Below are 20,882 nucleotides of genomic sequence, written 5' to 3' on the forward strand. Positions count from 1 at the left end.
TGAAGCATCACATAATAACAAGAAAGATCAATCAGATCTTGATGAGAGAGAGAGGACACAGATAAGAACTACATTTTTTTTCTTTTAAGGAACCATCTCTGTCTCTCAAAGTTTGTTTCAAAACAAAGAAGCAAACAACCCTGCAGTCTAAGATTAAATTTTAAAGTTGAAGTTATAAGACAGTAAAATATCTGATTATATCATTTCAGAGACAAAACCATTTTAGGGTAGCAAAGTAAGACACACACCTGCATATAATCAAACACTTATCTCAGGAGGAGCCTAATGGGAAGTGCAACATCTACTGGACATTCAATTAGGGCACAATGAAGAAAACTCACCAAACTTAAAAGTCAAACTCTGTTCTCAAAATCTGGGTCGATTCTTTGAGGTGTTCATTGAGTGCCCAGTATGCATATGGCATGTGATCTAGTACAAAGCTGAAACAAGTGAAGCACCAAACGTACTAATCAGTAACACCAAACTTCAAAATGAACAAATAACAGTGAATACCCAAAATGCAAAACTTAGTCATTTAAATATGAAATTGTATGGTACACTATTAATTTCCATTCTTTCTTATTGATGTATACTCTCCCCTCTACCCCTCATCAGAAACATAACCATGCTCGTGGTTGAAAAATCAGAAGAGAAAAAGAAAAGTATAAAAAGGTAACCAAAATCACCAGATTCCCACCCTGCTGAGATACATAATACCTGGGAACCCCAACACAATATGCTTTCTCACACTCTCAGCTAGGTGTGACCTCCCACTCCTTTAAAATGTCTTCCATGACACTCTCGCCCTGCCTGTATCTAACTGCTACTCCTACATAACTCTCCACCCAAGTCTTCCCTGACCCCCAAGTCAGCTCAGGTGCCCTCCTGTGAGTCTGGAGGACCCTAAATGTCCCTAAACTAGATACAGTACATTGAAGAACCAAGATAGAACTCTGCTTCTACATTACCAACTACCATGTTCTGACAAATAGTAAAAGCTTTTTCAAAAAACTCAAATTCTAGCACTCAATTATTCAGAAAATGCTTCAGGATTAAGAACTTCAATTATACCTTGAAAGATAGGTAACACACTTGGGAAAAGAAAAAAACCATCAGCAAACATTCAAAATACTAACTGGGTGGGAAAACCTATTTTAGATTGGGTGGGCAAATAAGACCCATCTAAGGAGGTGATACTTACACTTGGATCTTTGCCCCTCCTCTAAAAATGTGAAGACTCAGGGGAAGAGCTCTTCAGGAAGTGGAAGCAACCTGAAGAGGCAACAAGGTAGGAAGATCTTGGCACAATCCAGGAATTGAAATCAGACAGTAAGCCTTAAGTTTAAATGTTATTCAAGAGTAAGCAAGAGAGGGCTTCCCTGATGGCGCAGTGGTTGAGAGTCCGCCTGCTGATGCAGAGGACATGGGTTCGTGCCCCGGTCCGGGAAAATCCCACATGCCACGGAGCGGCTGGGCCCATGAGCCATGGCCGCTGAGCCTGCGTGTCCGGAGCCTGTGCTCCACAACGGGAGAGACCACAACAGTGAGAGGCCCGCGTACAGCAAAAAAAAAAAAAAAGTAAGCAAGAGAGTAACATGATTTTCTTTTTAAACTGTTTCAAATTAAGAGGTACCAAATAAACAAAGCTATAAAGAGGGAATACTGTATGAGATATTGAGTAACGGTTGGAGGTACAGAATATGGTTCAGAAAAGTAGGAGGAAACCAAAAAGCTAGTCAAAGTGTTTCAGGTTGATATACCTGGAAACAAGGAACCAGTAAAATAAAAAATTATTAAAAAAATAATCTGGCATGATATAATTATTTTCTTAAAAGATGGCAATTCTTTCAAAAAGGTATAAAGTAACACTTGAATACTATCCACCTGTTTCATGAAGAGAGGTGTGTGCCAAAGACCCCTGTATATATTCATAATATTATGTTCATTAACTTCAGAGTTATAACCAAGAAATTACCCCATAGTGCTTTTGTCACAGAGGTTTTGAAATTTTATTTAATTTGCATTAAGAAGAAACAACATGGATGCATCAGGTTCCAGTTTCATGCTTCTCAGTAAAACTTTTAAATATGCTAATTTTAAGCAGTAAAGTACAATAAATAATTAAATATGTGGAAAGTGGTTTCACTTGTAAATCTGAGGTTTTTGTGCTATTTGGTTCTATGCTAAAACAGATTCTGGACCCTGGTTCTAATTATGGATCAACAGGCAAAAAGAGTGATGCATGTGGCTCCAAGGCCCTTTTCATCATTTCTAGAATGTCACATGAAAATATAATCCTCAACTGATTAAAAGAAGTATCTCTGGACCATAACAAGATTAACAAGCCCAATTTAATTCAATTTCTCCAGCTTAATAACTATTAAATTTCTCCTTCCATTACCAGAAAGAAAATAAAACTAGATAGAATAACAACAATAAAAACCAATGTCAGGAGCTTCCCTGGTGGCGCAGTGGCTAAGAATCTGCCTGCCAATGCAAGGGATATGGGTTCGAGCCCTGGCCTGGGAAGATGTCACATGCCACGGAGCAACTAAGCCCGTGTGCCACAACTACTGAGCCTGCGCTCTAGAGCCTGCAAGCCACAAATACTGAGCCCACGTGCCACAACTACTGAAGCCTGTGCGCCTAGAGCCCATGCTCTACAACAAGAGAAGCCATGACAATGAGAAGCCCGCGCACAGCAACAAAGAGTAGCCCAAGCTCACCACAACTAGAGAAAGCCCACATGCAGCAACGAAGACCCAACACAGCCATAAATAAATAAATAAATAAATGTATTAAAAAAAAAAAAAATCAGTGACAGCTCCTGTCTGGGTATAGGTTTAATGATGCCTACAATTTCATGATGCTGCTTAAATAGCATATAGGTTGAGATTAGTGTATATTCACCCCTCATTCCTTTAATACACAGGTATTGAGTACCTACTATGTGTAGGAACCGGAGTAGGCACCGGGGAGAGAGCAGTGAAGAAAAGAAAGAACATTATACATGGTTTATGATAGGATCTGGAAAGAAGAGAATAGAGGACCACTACAGAAAATAATGTACAGAATAATTTAGAGTGATCAGTCAAGGAAGGCCTCTCTGAGGAACTGACATTTAAGTTACAATCTAAAGGATGAGCAAGAGTTAGACAGATAGTGGAAAACATTTCAGGCAGATGAAGCTGTGGATGTGGAGCTTCTACAGGCCTGAAACAATGAAAAATGGTAAATGGCTAGAGCAAAAAGACCTGAGGGAGACTGATTTGAGATGGGGCTAGAAAAGCAAAGGATGAAGAAATATAAAAGATAAACCACTCATATGAGTAAATAGTGCTTTGCATAGTGTTATTACTCAAGGTTACAGCCATCAGTTTCCATTCATTTCCACCAGATACTCTTGTATAATGAGAATAGATTTTGAGGCCAGCTAATAAAAATGACAACTCACTCAGCATGATGGTTCTGGAGAACGTTCCAGACTCTTGCTTCAAGAAGAATAGTGAAAGACCAAACACCTTTCTCTGGGACAAATAGGCTTATAACTTCCATGACCAGTTAAAACTAAAGACAAAATTGGAAACTTTAATGCAAGATAAAAATTAGTGATTTTTACTCCTTTTACAACTCATTTGGCTTTCAAACACTTAGTAGGATATTTTCTTTCTGCTTTTAACCAATATCGTTTTCTAAATAAGAAATGCTGTTAAGATCTGTTTTCGGTATTGTAAGTATATATGTTTGAGTTTAATTCTGATTTTAAAAAAAAGTAAGACACATTCTTAAGCATTTTCCTTACAATTCAAATAATTTTATTACTCATCAAAATTTCAAAAATCTGATATGCTTCTCTTTTAAATCTGCTGACATCAGTAATGAACAACTCAGAGATAAGTTTTCTCTTTAAATCTTGGAGCAACATAAATTTTAAAATGAAAATTCTATGCTTTATATAAGTTTCCTCTGAAATAGTTAAACAATCACTAAAGACCAGTATTCCAAAAGAATCAGAACTTGATAATTAAGTGAAACCTTTAATTAAAAAAAAACTGAAAAGTTACTATTTATCTAGATCTTAAGATTATCAGGTCCAGAATAAACTGGCTTCCTCAAATTATCCATTAAAATAGTCTTTCTGGTTTACTACTGATTTTTTCTCTTTTATACCACAAAAGAGATCTTTAACTCTACTTCATCATAAACTATATCAACCAAAACACCCTCATTGTACATTAAAATGAGCTCAAAAATCTGAAAACAAAACATTAAGGACTGGGTTAACCTCTAATAATAAAAGAACAGACTACATAGGGAACATCAAGCCTAGAATGTCAGGACTCCGCACTTCTTTTACTGTATTGACTTCATCTGGAGAAATAGTTCTTAAAACTCCTTAATATGCAATGGTACAGCATACCTTCTGATGGTAATTTTCCAAGGCTTTCACTCAGAATCCAAGACACTATTTCCTACATAGTCGTACACAGTAGGTGGTACTATTCAGATAAGCAATGTTAAGTGCTACTTAAATCGACAAAAGAGCTGAAGGAAGCATAAATATATTCCTAGCAATTGAAGAGAAACCAGGAGGTTAATATAACTAAATGGGAGGGGGGTGCTACATAATATTGATATCATGCTGTATTTACAACAAACTTTAGCACAAAATTCTCTATATAAATTAATTACAAACCCAAAATGAGAAGGAAACAAAAAGGACTCAATCATGTTAAAAAACAAAACGAAGCATATAATGTATGCAGTCTTTTTCAAAATTCTTATGTTTTCTCTAAGTGTATACCAATTAAAGAAAGTCAATTTTCAATTTTAACTTTACTACTACTACCATATCAAGAGAGGCTCTACATTCTTCAGAAATCCTGTCCTCTTGAGGGGAAGTCATCTACTGGACCTTTCATTGGAAGCTTTTCTTACTCACCAAACTGTGAATACATGCTATCCCCAGAGCTGGTGAGTTGTACACTTTGTAACATTTTGCAACTGAAGGACAGTCTGCCTTCTGCATATCACTTGTTAACCTCTATGAACTATCAGCACGAGCTCTTTATTTTTATTTTAATGGTGAGAAGCAAATGTTTATCCAAGATCTTCATATTATTTGTACAGATGAAAAGAAATAGGTAATTCTACAAAGAATAACCTAAAAAGGCATCATATATGAATTTATTTTCCTATACCATGAATAGCTCTAAAAAACTAGCTTCAGGGGCTTCCCTGGTGGTGCAGTGGTTGGGAGTCTGCCTGCCGGTGCGGGGGACACGGGTTCGTGCCCCGGTCTGGGGGGGTCCCGCGTGCCGTGGAGCGGCTGGGCCCGTGAGCCATGGCCACTGAGCCTGCGCTCCGCAATGGGAGATGCCACGGCAGTGAGAGGCCCGCGTACCACAAAAAAATAAAAATAAAAATAAATAAATAAATAAATAAATAAATAAAAACTAGCTTCAATCTAAAAAAAAAAAAAAAAACTCAAGTCATATTTCACAGAAATTCTTTGTGAAAACTGAAGAACTGAATTTTGAATTATCTGTAACAACTACTATCTCACAGTGAAGAAAATCTCCAGTAGAGCTATGGGAAATTAAAAATAATCACCATGGGGACCTCCCTGGTGGTCCAGTGGTTAAGACTTTGCCTTCCAATGCAGGAGGTGTGGGTTTGATCCCTGGTCAGAGAGCTAAGATCCCACATGCCTCAGGGCCAAAACACCAAAACTTAAAACAGAAGCAATATTGTAACAAATTCAATAAAGACTTTAAAAATGGTCCACATAAATAAATAAATAAAACAACCTTGTTTTAAAAAATAATAATCATCATCATGAAGAAAAATGAACATGAGCTTACTTAAAAAGGAGAGATAAGGTATCAGTAGGAATTTTAAAATGTTTAAACCAACTTAATTCTGAACTCCAACTAGGAATTTTAAATAATATTATTTAAAATTACATAGAAAAATAGTTTTATTCTAAGGCACACTGGGACCCAGAAAACTTTTCACACTCTTAAAAATATAACCTACTAGTTCCCCATGAAGTCTCAACTACATGCAGTAGATTCTGCTTCTGTCAAAGCTTCAATGACCTGTAGTGAATTGGAAACTTCCTACAATAACATATAATTAAAATTCTTTACAGTAGTCTGAGATTGTAATACAGCAAATAAAGTCCCGTTCTCACCTTGTTTACTTGCCATCTGTCTCTTTCTTAAATGTCAAGTACTGAAAATACGAAAGAATTCTAGTTATTTTACTCCCACATAAATGACAATTTACAATAAATGCATACTAAGAAGACATTAACTTGCTGTGGGAACGATGCTACACGTATAGCAGAGGAAGTAAATAAAGAGCAGTTACATAATGGAAAGTTGTCAGGGACAAAAGACATCCACACTGATCTTTAAATGTAATGGGTACTTTGGGTGACTAGAGGAAAATATTGTTTGCCTTTTGTGTCTCATCTACAAAACTTTTCCTTCCAACCATAAAGTCCTGCCAAAGATGTACTAGGGCCACCATGTTGCACAACTTCCTGGAGTGCCATTTCCCTAAGGAAACAGTAAAAGGGTCAAGACAGATCTGCCTAGGCCACCTTCCCTCTGTCAATGGTTTCTGAAATCAGAAGACCCATTCAGATGCTACCAAAGACTTCCTCATCCCCGATCAAAAAGATCTACTGTGGTTATCTGTGTCTAAAACCACCACCCTGGAAATGAAATGTGGATTTGGGAGTGTCCCCAATCTTGCCAAAATAAATAACATTAAATTGTATTATGTAAGAAGAACTATTGAGATAAATGGAAAAGAACAACTCAAGGAGGGAGGTTCCCAAATTAGTTTGGGGAGATACCGTGAAGACATCACAGAAGCAACACGAAACAAAACAGAGGATATAATCTTAAGGACCGGGTTTTGACCTCCAGAGTTATAGGAAGAGGAAAATTATTTGGCAAAGATTTCCGGGCAGGTTTCAGCATTAAAATATGGCCTGAGAAATGGATGGATCATGGCCAATCAAAATGGTAAAGTTGAGATTACTGACATCCCACACTAGTTAACTTACAAAAACACACAAAACCACCCCCACCTTGGTATAGTGAGTCAAAACAAACTGCTGACAAATCCTCACAGCTATGTGAGGGGGCGTAACAATGATACACAGTGAGAACACACATGTCTGTTTTCCTTTAAAGTCTGTTTCTAAGTCTGCAAGGTTGATGTAAGAGAACAGCAATTCCTTTCTTTAAAAGCTCTGTCTACATATTCAAAATGTCTCAGATGTCCCTCAGAGCTGGTATGCTCGTGACCCACCCCCCCAAAAAAAGTTTAAAAAGCTTTCAGCTTTACAGCAAGAATACCAGATCTAACTGTCCAACCCTGTCTTTTAAAAGGGAAGAAAAAAAGATGGCGGTTAAGGAAATACATAAATACCAAAAAAAAAAAATCTTAGCTAAAAATTGAAAATGAATTTTCAAGTTTCAAAATCCTTATCTGTAACAGGGAACTCCATCAGTAACAACACAAGATGATCACCATAATAAGACTTTTTTTCATTTGTGCACATGTATTTATACACTCCCTGAAGAGTCGTGAAATGATATAATGACGATCTGCTGCACAGCAAGTAATGAAGAGGATGAAGCACTTCTGTCAATAATATACACCAAACGAAACTGGACTATTCATGTCGAAAGCATAGAGTTTGGGAGGATTCCCCAGTTGCTGAAAAGTTCTGTGCATTCAGGGTCATAAATACAACACAGCATAAAAACAAAAGCAGTCTTTGAAGAAATGTTAAAATAAGAGGAAGTGAAAACATTCGTAAGAGCTCAGATGGAAAGCTAGTATGTCAATAGGAAAGCTGTAAAATATGTTCACTGCCATGTGTAGTTTGTAGGAACAGGCAGCATGGTGGCACTATGAGTTTTTCAGGGGTTTATTTCATAGGTACTAAGGGTAGCCATAAGGACACTCCATTAAAGTGATTCCAAATCGTAGTAATTTCATCAACTTTATCCAAAAATGTCACTACATTAAGGATATTTTGCATACACAAAGAATTAAAAATTGGGAATTCCCTGGTGGTCCAGTGGTTAGGACTCCACGCTTCCACTGCAAGGTGCACGCATTCAATCCCTGGTCGGGGAACTAAGATCCCACAGGCCAGCCAAAAAAAAAAAAAAAAAATTAAGAATTCCTGTAAAATATAACCATTCTATGATAAATAACAGTGGTATTACTGTGCTTATGGACATTTTTTTCCTTCTAAAATCAATGGCACTTATTGCCAAATCTGAAAAAGTTGACATTCAGAGTTTATCTACAAATTCTAAAAGCTAATAAGCCTTTGGACACTTCACCAGACACTTTCCCATGTAACACTTTCATTTTCTCGTGTTTCTAGGCCCTAGTAGCTCATAAACAAGGAATAAATCAGAATTTTCAAATAATCCTACAGTAATTCTAGAGAAACAATCCTATATTTTCGTGAGTGTTGGCCACCTCTGAAGCACTGTTCTTGATACTGTGGGAGATACAAAGGAGAAGTGATTTTTGCCTTTAAACAACGTATAATGAGACATTTAAAATGACCTGTCTTATCAGCATTTTAAGATGGTAATATCTGACAATATACAGTTGGTTAAGGGTCACAAGAAAGGTCTTGATAAATGTCAGAGGGAAAAGAGATATTTTGGCTGGAGTGATCAGAAAATGCTGAAATAACATGAATAGGGCAGAGTGGGAGCTTCAGCTATACCAATAATAAGAAAGAGGGTCTGCTAAATGGGGGGTGGGGGGGACATAGGAAGATGAAGGGAAAATGGCAGGCTAAAAGGCTGGCATGCAAAGGTAAATTCCAAGGATAGTGATTAGGCCAATCTGAAAAGAATATTAAAAAGAATTTCAATCCTTTTTTTCCAACAAAACTCTTCCAAAAGCCTTTCAGAAACTTATCTGTCTTGGGATCCTTTAAAATGACTTACCACTGGGAGTGGTCACCTACCTACAGTGGTGATTAAGGAAGCTTAGAAAAGTGAAAAGAGTTCTGAACAGATCTGGGCTTCTAGCCTCACCTGTGCCATTTCAATGATCCGAGGTGACTATATACATAAAATGAGATGATTTGACTTGGGGATTTTAAGAGCAGGCAGGATAGCAGAAATAGCAAGGGTACTTTTAAAAACATGGAAACTCACATCCCAACTGGTAAAGGCAGAGGTATTGTAGGAAGTCAGGGACCTATACTTAACCATTCTAGAGGGTTAGAATGCATCATTTGGTCCATGGGCTATGTACAGAAGCCCTTAGATTAGATGATTGTCAAAGACATTAATGACATATTTTGTGTACCTTGTGTTTAAAACAAACAAACAAAAAAACCCTACAAAAAAAGTTCAAATTTATCACACTTTAAAATTATATACAAATTAAACACATCATACTGCCACAAGATAGAAAATAGGGGTCTAATAAAGATTTAGCTCTCAATCATTGACTCCCTGCCATTAACATTTTATTGTCCTCAGAAGGTCACAATGATCAGTAATTCATAAAGCATCACTAGCAGAACAGAACAGAAAATCAAGAGGAAGAAAATGTTTATGTTAAAAATGCCAAGTTTCTAAGACTGCCATAGAAGATTATATCAATAATGCAGGGGTCAGTAAACTTTTTCAATAAAGGCTCACATAGTAAATATTTTCAGCTTTGTGGGCCATATAGTCTCTGTGGCGACTACTGACGTCTGTCACTGTAGCCACAGAAAGACATGTCCAAGTACCACTGAAATTTTATTTACAGAAAGAAGCACAGGCTGGATCTGGCTTACAGGCTGTAGTTTACCAAATACTGGTAAAGTGGATGAAAGATTGTGATAAATTACCAACTTTACGACTTCAGTCGCTTTATAAAAACAAAATTTTTACATATCCAACTCTGTGGAGAATAAACTAAAATTAGAATTATACAGGGGAAAAAAAATCACAAAAAATTTGGTAAGGAGAATTCTCTGTTTCCTAGGACTTGAATCCGTACAAACCTACTTTAATCGGATAAATGAGACCTGTTTGACAAGAATAGAGATCTTTAGTCAAATTAAATTTTTCTCGAAAAGAATAAACTTGACAGCTCCACATGCTGTTACAACCATAGAAAATCAATATACCCCATAAAAAACCTTTAGAACAAAAACTGAAATGTTTGCAGTACCTGCAAGATGAGTTAAATTTTATTTTCATTAATATATCTCAGCAAGGAAATACTTAGGTAACCTTTCCCATTTCCTCAAAGGAAAAGACTTCGCTCATCTGGAGAAACTAAAGTTTTAAAAGTCACAGGCAACATTTCTCTCTCTCTCTCAAACACACATGTAAATACAACAAAAAAACATGTTTCAGATAAACAGTCCTGAACTTAACTACTATAAGCTGTCTTGCAAAAAAAACAAACGTTCCTTTTACTGACCATCTGACATACGATATCAATAGTGGTTTAATGAAGATGAGAAAACACCTCATTTTCACAAGTATAAAATATGCTAATTGCTCAAATGAGTCTTCCTGAGACAATACCCTTCAGCTGCCAACAGCCGCAGGCTCACACATGCCGACTGGTAATAAGACATCATTTAGAAATACATCACACGTGAATATATAAAATTCCTGTCAAGTCATGTAACCTCCAATTTAGCTTCTCCAGACAGAAAATGGAACTGGAATACCTACCACACATTTCTGAGGTATGTTTGATTACAAAGATAATAATACAAGGCTTATAAAACATAATTTCAATCTTTCTTACCTATTGAAACTAATTATTTGCTTTCAATTACTTGGGTCTGAACATAAGTTTCCAGTCATCAAGGTTTAAAAGAGAATGAGGTATTATTCAATGAAAAAAGGAAACAGAATTGTTTTCTCTTTTAAAAGATAATGAGTTCAAGATGACACTGTCTTAGTAAATTTGTTCCTTCTTTTAATTTTAAATATTTTTCTCTAGAAAGCCAACAAGAATAGAAAAAATTTTTATCTAAATGTTTTCACTATTGTTCTGGATATCACATTTTTCAGGCCTAAAAAGACCTAAGAGAATCTGCTGGAGGGAACAAGTTGGTAGAAAGGTTCCTGGACAGCTTTTTGATCAATAATATAAAGAGAACAGGCATACATACCATTGCCCTTCTCTCCTCAGTCTTGTAGCCTTAAAAAAATATGGAGCTGCAGCAGGAATTCTACAGACATTAGGTGACTAGAATGAGGACAAACCCAACACACTAAGGAAGGGACATTACAAAGTCAGAAAGAGCTTAGTCTCTGACAGCACTGCTGAGAATTACATATCCCTATATATGTAAACTACTGTTGCTCAGGTACTATTACTTTTATCCAAACACATTCCTAGCTTATGCAATTTATATACTCAGCCCATGTTGATAAAACACTTTTAAAATTGTACTGTCCAAAATTTAGATTCTTTAAGGCAACAGTTGGCAAACCACAGCCCCCAGGCCAAATTTAGTCTACCACAATGTTTTTCTAAATAAAGTTTTATTAGAACACAGCCATTCCAATTTATTTAAATACTGTCTATGTCTGCTTTCCTACTATAAAGGCAGAGCTGACTAGTGACCAGTGACCTCGCAAAGTCTAAAATATTTACTGTCTAGCTCTGTACAGTCTGCTGACCCCTGGTTTAAGCCACTCAACATGCCATGTTCAGGAATAATTTACTCTTGTTTCCTAAAATCCTTGAGTTGATTCTCTAAAATCTTAATTTGAAATCATACTTACAATACTTTATATCTTAATAGTAAAGACACAAAGTGAACGTGAAGTGTAGTCTCCTCTATGCCACCAACATGGAAAATACCTCCCACATTTTTTTTTAATTTGCAATACAGAAAACTTTGTAAACGCAGATTTAATGATGATGATGTAAGTCGTAATTAACTATTTTAATTAATCATCCAGAGCTTATCACAAAAATAAAAGAATAAAACAGGGATTCTTAATCAAGGGGTAATCAGGGCTACTATTAATATTGTAAATTAATTAAATATACATATTCATAGTACTAATAATTTCTAAAGAGATGGCATTTTATACATTGAAATCAGTAAGAATGTTATAACAAGATACTTATAAGTTCACTTATTTCAACTTATATAAAAATTTTATTATTGATGAAAGTCAATTTCACCATGCTTTTCAATATATGCATAAAAATTAATCAATAAATTAATTCACCGAGCTTTTTATTATAAACCTGAAAGAAAAACCTACAAAATTATTTGAGCTACAGACTCTTCAAAAAATAATTTTAAGTAATTTGTTTAGCATTATCTTCTACCGAGCAAAGTTTTTCACACTTTCATGACATATACTCTACTGAGTTTCAATTTTCTTTCCCTTCCATAGTATAAATTGTGCTGTATTCGGTCACTGTTACGGGTGAACTGTGCCCCCTAAAAAGATATGTTGAAATCCTTACCTCAACCCTACCTAGGAATGTAACCTTATTTAGAAATAGGGTCTCTGTAGATGTCATAAAGGTAAGATAGGGTCATTAGGCTAGGCCCTGAGTCATTATGACTGGTGCTCTCCTAAGAGGTAAATTTGGACACACACACAGAGGAGAACACCAGGTGATGACAGAGGCAGAGATTGAAGTTATGCTGCCACAAGCCAAGGAGTGCCTGGAGCTATCTATCAGAAGCTACAAAGAGTCCTGAAAGCATCCTGCCCTAGAGAGCTGGAGGGAGCATGGCCCTGCTGACATCTTGATTTCAGACTTCTAGGCTCCAGAAGTGTGAGAGAATCAACTTCAGACAACATAAACTTCAGGTTTGCGGTAATTTGTTTCAGCAGCCCTAGGAAACTCATAGTCACACATCTATGATTACATGTGATTACATCACATGATCAGATGTTCAAAGTAACACATTTCAAAAATAAATCTAAGTTGTCTCTGAGTTTAATCTGTTCCTCAGTGATTCTACCAAATAAGACAGGCAGCCTCGATCTCTCTTTATGATTTAAATCTATAAATGGGTACTTTCTGTAATGACCTATGTGTATCCTGCTATAATTAACACATCTAGAAACAACTCATGTATAAATGCAAACTCCAACAAGAACTCATGCTCTGACAATAATGAGCTTAAAGAGACAAAGATTAATATTAAAATGGGTTTAGAAAACTGAATATTCCTGAAGCACTTTATTTCAAAACTGTGAGATATGAGTACTATTTTATGACCTACCCAATTAGTGCTGGATGCTAATCTGTTTGGATTCCCGGAAACTCCACTTCTATGTTAAATCACCGGGAAAAAAAGATGCTTCTTGGACTAGATTTCCAAGCATTCCTCAGGCTATAGAATTATCACTGCAGCTTGTCTGTTTTATAAACAAACTTCAATTTAGATTCGTAAAAATCTGCCAAAGGAGCTCTCTTTAACTAAATAACAAATCTGCCACTTGAAAGACATCATTCATCAACCTTCTTTGTGGGAGTATTGTTATTATGAAACTGAAAACAGGCATTCTTTCTTGAGTGCTTCAGGATTTTAATTATCAAATTTGAATGTCACCAGATATTTACTGAAAGGAAAACATCAATTTTAATAAACTGCCTTAAGACTGAAAAACATAAAAGGTATTCAACCATAAAGTGCACTTGAGTCTTGTGAGTTGGCTTACTGTCTTATGATACAATGGTTATCACTCAGCAATTTATGAACCTTTAATCAACTCTAAACTGCAAGGAAAAAAATTCTCCAATTTTAAAATCAAAATATCACGTGTATATAATATATATTTTGACCTGGAAGGAATTTAAATGAATTGCAATAAAAATTTTAATACTTAATAAACCAGGTGTTAGAGACTGAATGGTATTAACACAGGGCTGGGGAAAAAAAGTAAATAAACAGCAAATAAATGGATTAATTGTAAACACTTTATTTAAAACTTTAAAACAGTGGACAGTGGATTTAGTCTTAAATTTGAATATCTGAATAGCAGAATAATTTGTGTTCTTTCATATTTTGAAAATATATGCCAAAAAGGAAACTGCTAGAGAAACCCTTCACGTTTGACTTACATGAAAATCAACACATAAATTACTTTGTATCCAGTTAGCAAAGCAGCATGGGTGAAGTTGGCCATAAAGTCCTTAAGAGTCAAAGATTCTGCAAGCTCTCACCTGCCCACTCTGACAGACTCCCTTTGTTTAACTTTGAAAACATTTGTCTAGAAAACTTTCTTGTGGCCTCTACTCTCATAGTGTGTTAAAGAAATAAGCCCCTTCATTTCCAAACTTTAGAAAAGTATATTCACATCTCTCAGATGCTTTAAATATGAATGAAAGCATTCTTATCAAGACTAAATAAACTTTCTATTCATTCGTGATAAATTAATCTCAGGAAGATATTCACTTTTTCTAGAGAAAATTCCATTTCCTACTTGGCAGAAATATTTCTACTTAAAAGGATTGATTACTATTTTCCTCTGAATCCAAATTATATATTATCATTTTAAAATGTCACAAATTAATCTTCTACTTCCTCTGTTCTTCCACTGAAAAGAAAAACAATGCCTAGAATGCAGATACATATAGAAAAAATTAAATAGCAACTGAGTATGTTTATATTAAAATACTTATGTTCAAACCTATCAGTAACCTGTTTTGACTTACTTAGAAATCATATTTTTCTACTTGCAACTTGTCCCTTGTCCTCATGAAATGCAAAAGCAATTTTCACCATTAGTAAATAAAAAGAGAAATAGAAAGATTAGGTTAATATTTAAAATATAAAATTGTTTTTTAAAGGGGTATAAACCATTCCCTCTCTTGCATCATTAAACAATAGATACTTCATAGAATAAATGAAATGCATTCAATACTGTACAAATTATTTATAGATAACATAACTTCCCTAAGATTAATTCTCCTGTAAATGGTTACTGTAATAAAAAAAAAAAAAAACAGTATTTTTACTAGAAACTACTATTGGATTTGCAAAACTATTTAACAGACTGATGGAGCAACAGTAACATTTAGTCTGAAACAAACGACATCTTCATTTGTTGATGCTGAAATGTCTTAGCCAACAAATATTGTGAATATCCAGAAAATAATTTAAAGACTGAAAAAACACTACTGGAGTCAGGAAACCAACCAAGGTTACAAAGAACCCTTGGAGGAGAAATGGCATCACACCACCAGATTCCTGCACTCTTTCCTCATGTCCTTCTCACAATGTACAGGGCTGCCCAGGAGAAAATGTGGAACTTGATGTGGGATTATAAACAAGGCCATTAACCTGTGAGATCCCATAATAATTAAAACAATTCCACAGAACCCAAACTGTGTACACAGGTCAAACTCTTCCTATGGTTAAACTGAAAACCCACAAGGAATTTCAAAACTGCTTCCATGACCATGTAATCAACAAGTACTCATGTTTATACCAATTTAAACATTTCAGTTAATGCATCATTCTTTGGCCAAAGCAATGTTGTCATACAGAGGTATGAGGAATGCAAGCAGGTTGGTTTGCAGCTTTGTGTTTTGTTGTTGCCCTTACTGTTATTATTGTTGTAGCTGATGTTGTTTTGTTTCAACTTTTAACTTAACCATTTCTCTTTAGTATATCAGTTTCAAAATGTTCTTGGTACACTATCTCATGAACTGTAATAAACAGCAAGTAGAGTGATTTGTAGTTCTTTAGAGGGAAAGGCACTTTATTAATGTAGCAGGCTATACATTTTTCTTTGTTCAGCCAAATGGTCAATAGAGAAAAAGATTTTGCCTGATGCTCCTGAAGGATTTTAAATAAAGGCTAGCATCTTCTAGAACTAATTTTTTAATGGCAAAATACTTTTTTAAAAAATATATCATTTAGAAAGAGTATTATTATACAAGCTATGCACACTATGATTTGTTTTCTAAAACACACGTGCATAAAGAATGGTCCAGGGGCTTTCAAATGATATTAATAATAAGACAGCATCTGTGTATTACTCTTTGGCATGAATTGTTTAAAAGCCTTTATTTTTTTAACAGATAGGTTATCAAACTCAGAGCTATTTTTCCACCTCAGTTGACTTCTGGTTTTGTTCCAGTGGTTGCAAACCGGAGTGTGGGAGGGGAAAATGGGTTGTAGCACTCTGGTTCACTGAAGCAGTTCTAAAATATGGAAAATCTGATTATCGTTATGCCATCACCTCTGGGTGTTCTAAAAAAACACAGTGTCCAACACCAGGGCTTGAAGAACAGGAGATTAATACATAACTTTTTATATGAAAGAGTAAATATTTTTCTATTAAAATGGTCAACTGACGAAACTGCCAGCCATATCACTGAAGAAAGGCATCTCCTATCAATTTCATATTTGTCACCTGCAACTACCTTCACACCCACTTTGACTTTTGCCACTAAAACTTTAAGCAATATGTTATAAAGTTTCTCCTCTTCCCTGTGCTTGAAACTATAAATTGTCCCTTCTCTACATGATTCCTGAAGCCCACTCCACATATACACTTGAAAACGTTATGTGTGCCAGAAATCACTGAATTACTCTTCTGAGAAATACCAGCTCAGAATGGTTTAGACACAGCTGGAGAAGCACCAACTCAGTGTGAGGTTCAGCTGTTTGGCGGGGAGGGGAAACTGGGGAAAAAGTGATACTGGAGAAGGAAGAGGTTTACTATAAACATCAAGCGAGGCATGCAGGCTGCCTCTACCAGAAATCATTATTCCACCCATTCTCAAAGCAAGAGGCTTGCATTACGCACTCTTAATATCTATTTCCACAGCAAATAAACTTACCTAACTATAATTTCTACCTTTCACCCGCTACACAGGGAATACACTGCATGCCATTTGCTATCTATTTATTTTTCTATTTATTATATTTATCACATTTGTGTGAAATTGCCTTAAAAATTCGGGCTACTCATATTTTAGCAATCAATCAAAGCACAGCTAGTTCAAAACTGATGGCTGATTTTTTTTCCCACTTGCCCTTACGTTTAAAACAAATCCACAAAGAAGTTTATTTTTGATACAACAGGAACATTAAAATAAACATTTTGATTCATATACTCATAAAGTACAGAATCTCTCAGGGAAATGCTGGTTTAGTCAATGAACTCCAAATTACTATTTCTAGTATTACTGTCCTTCATTTTTAGCTTAAAAATACTAATGTCCCTAGTGACATTATTTACAGAACAACAACAAAAAAAGATTGTTCAGAGAATTTATAATATTCCCAATTAGCAGTGTGCAATACATGTTAGATAAGAGTCATACTACTAAAAAGAATATTCAATTGCCTTCCAACCCTGAGAACATGCTAAGAAGTTTCTTTTATATTCTATAGAGCAAAACATCCAGAGTTCCATGTACAGTGGCACGTTTTAGCCTCAGTTACATTTGGAAATCTAAGGGAACACAGAAGTGAATGTTTAAAAATATATTCCTACTAAAAGAAACATAAAGCAGAAACATAAATCAAAAATTTATGTCTTGCTACAGTGTACCAAGAATAGTACATTATTATGAATTATGATCATTTATCAAATGTAAGTTTTGCATAAACACAGTGGCCACTGAACATTATCAGAAAATTGAACATGGATGAAAGAAAAATCCAATTAGAAATATGCTATACCAGCACAGAAGCTAATAAGCTTTATTTTAGAATTGAAGTTAAGGTAGTGACAAAATTTACTTGGACACTTAAAACACAGAATTTACACAGTTGCCTCATTGTGATCAGTTAACATTATGTAATCTGTCATCATCTATGGAAATCTACACACAATCAACCAAAATTTATAAAGATTCCACAATGATATGCTCCCACATAAAAAGCCAAAAAAATCTAAATTTATTTATGAAATGGTAGTTATAAGACATTTCCTGAGTTAGAAATGTTTCAAGTTTCTAAAAAAGATGTAGAAGTGAGATACAAGTTTACCCCATCATATATTACTACATCCAATGAAAACACTTACACCACTCAAATTCCTAGTCCTAGAAGTTACACACCTTCTCACTGATCTAATAACCTAAAAAGTAAAATTTCATGGATTACATTGCTAGATCAAGAAGAATCTCAGGGCTACCAAATGTGAGAAAGAAGTATAAAGATGTTACTAAAACAAGTTAGTTTTATTAGATCTACGTTAAAACTACAAGGCGAAAATACAGTTTTAAACATACATCTGGCTTCCCATAACCTTGGCCATTCTTGGGAAGTCTATAAGAAGAAGCAATCACTATGACATTTCTACTCCTTACTTCTGGAACCTTGTGGCAATTCAAAATGCCCATTAACAGTCCTGGAGAGAGTCTTAGAGCTTGAAGCTAAAAGGCAGCTAACTGGAAGGATCACCACCCTCAAGATGTATAAACTGTGGTCCAAGAATATTAAGCGACGAGCCCATAGTTACATAATTGGTTAGACTCCTATGATTATGTTAGGATTCATCACTAATTTAGAGAGCAAATTATAAATAAGTAAACATTTATGCCATTTTACCTTTGGCAGAGGGTTTTACTATGCTTGAATTTGACGGTTTTACTCACTCTGGGTATTTGTTTGGCTGCTATTTACAGACAACTTCAGAGTCTATATACCTAGATAACTGAATTTTCTGTTACACAATCCTATGTTTCATTAGACTATATGAGACTACTGTTTCTGACCTGAAACATTAGAGATTTCTTAGAGGTTTTTCCCATATCTAAGAAAACTAAAACCCAGAGACGTTAAGAGTCTTAAACTAAAATTCACCTCAACTACGTTAAGACATTATATATTTTAATTAATATTTATTTTCCAGTCTGGAAATCTAAATAGACTATCACTATCGGTGAATATTCTAGATAGAACTTAAATGTCCCAGAAGTGGAAAACTCTATTATTTACTCTATTTAGTTTAAGATAGATCATGAAATTTAACGTTGAAATAGCCAAACAACAAACTTCAATGAAGAGTCTCTAAGTCAAAAATCCTGGCTATAAGATGAGGATTCAGTTGATGTCACTTCAGTCATCACTGCCCCTGCTTCTCACTTACTAGTCAAAGTATAGGAACTGAAGTTACATTTTCCACCCACATCTTGCACACCTACACCTCCAATCAAGACTACATCCTGAAGACACTGTCCAACACCAAATGCTGGTGGAATGGAGCAACAGGAACTCTTACTGCTGGTGGGAATGCAAACAGTACAGCCACTTTGGAAAACAGTTTGGGAGTTTCTTATAAAACCAAACATAGGCTTATCATAATATCAAGAAATCATGCTCCTAAATATTTGCTCAAATGAGCTGAAATCTTATGTCCACACAAAATCCTACACACCAATATTTATAGCAGTGTTATACATAACTGCCAAAAATTGGAAGCAACCAAGATGTCCTTCAATAGGTGAGTGGATAAACAAACTGTGCTACATCCATGTAATGGAGTATCATTCGGTAATAAAAAAAAAATCAACTATCAAGCTATGAAAAGACATGGGATAACCTTAAAGGCATATTGTTAAGTAAAAGAAGCCAGTCTGAAAGTGTTACATATTATATGATTTCAACTATAAGACATTCTGAAGAAAGCAAAAACTATAGAGACATTAAAAAGATGAGTGGTTGCCAGGGCTTCAAGAGGTGTATGGTGGAGGCAGTGGGGGAGGGAAGCAATGAATAGGTGGGACACAGGGCATTTTTAGTACAGTGAAACTATTCTACATGATACCATAATGGTAGATATATGATATTATTATACATTTGTGGAAACTCTGAGAACCGTGCAATACAAAGAGTGAACCCTACTACAGACTATGAACTTTAGGTAATAAAACTGTATCAATACTGGTTCATCACTGTAACAAAAGTACCACCTTTTGCAAGCTTTTAATAATCGACGAAAGGGCAAATGGCGGGAGGGAGTATACAGGAGCTCTACTTTCTGAGTCATTTTTGTGCAACCCTAAAACTGCTCTAAAAAATAAAGCTATTAAAACAAAATAAGAACACTGTCTCAGGAACTAGCTATTGACACAGAGAAATTTGTGTAAACCTTGTGTAAAACTACAAGGTTTAAATAATATGAAAAGCGAATACACAAATGCAATGATATTTCCCCCAAAACAAACACATGGTAACATTCATCCTAACTGTGAAACAAAAAGCAACATAAATGACCTTAACCCTGAGAAAAATAAAATCTGAAATATTCTTACCTGTCCTGCGACTGCTCTTCGTACATCCTCTCCTTGCCTTCTTTAAAGAGTCTTATTGCTCTTTTTGACTTTTTCATTAGACTATCAATGTAGATTTTAAAATATTCATTCTCACTGAGTTGGGCAAGTTTCTGGTTGTCATCATATTTACTCAATATAAGTCTCAAATGCTGATATGTATCAGGTAAAATATCAAGTATATATGGTGGGCTATTCTTCAACTGAAGTTTGGGATTTTGGCACAGTCTGACCTAAAAGAAACAAAGACCGAAATAAAATATTTTCATATGAACTGTAACACTTTCTTTCACAGAAGAGCTGAGAAAATTATCAAACTATGTACTATTTCTTTGCCTTCCATAATATACATTTTGATTTTTAAATTATCATCAGCAATCTACAAAGAACCTACATTCCCATCTGTTTTCATACAATTAAATACTATTTTCTTCTCTTCTCATTCAGTTTTTCTATGTCAGACCTTAACTTTCAACCCCGAAAGTTTTCATTCTCTCTTCAACATCCCATTGTTCACGGCTTAACAGAACACCTATGTGCTAATTATTATATACCACTAACAGTCTCTTTTTTAAACAAAAATGAGG

The 20,882-nt window shown here is 35.2% G+C and overlaps 1 protein-coding gene across 3 annotated transcripts in view; it reads right to left on the reverse strand.

The window, feature by feature from the left end:
* The window catches only part of CBLB (Cbl proto-oncogene B), a 208,714-nt gene that overhangs the window by 173,482 nt on the left and 14,350 nt on the right, over positions 1-20,882 (reverse strand). For all 3 annotated transcript variants that reach the window (XM_060098741.1, XM_060098742.1, XM_060098740.1), the window contains one exon: positions 20,278-20,528. In XM_060098741.1, coding sequence (XP_059954724.1) covers positions 20,278-20,528 — 251 coding nt within the window. The remainder of the gene's footprint in view (positions 1-20,277; positions 20,529-20,882) is intronic.

The sequence above is a fragment of the Mesoplodon densirostris genome, chromosome 5 (assembly GCF_025265405.1).
Source record: "Mesoplodon densirostris isolate mMesDen1 chromosome 5, mMesDen1 primary haplotype, whole genome shotgun sequence".
Classification (NCBI taxonomy): domain Eukaryota; kingdom Metazoa; phylum Chordata; class Mammalia; order Artiodactyla; family Ziphiidae; genus Mesoplodon; species Mesoplodon densirostris.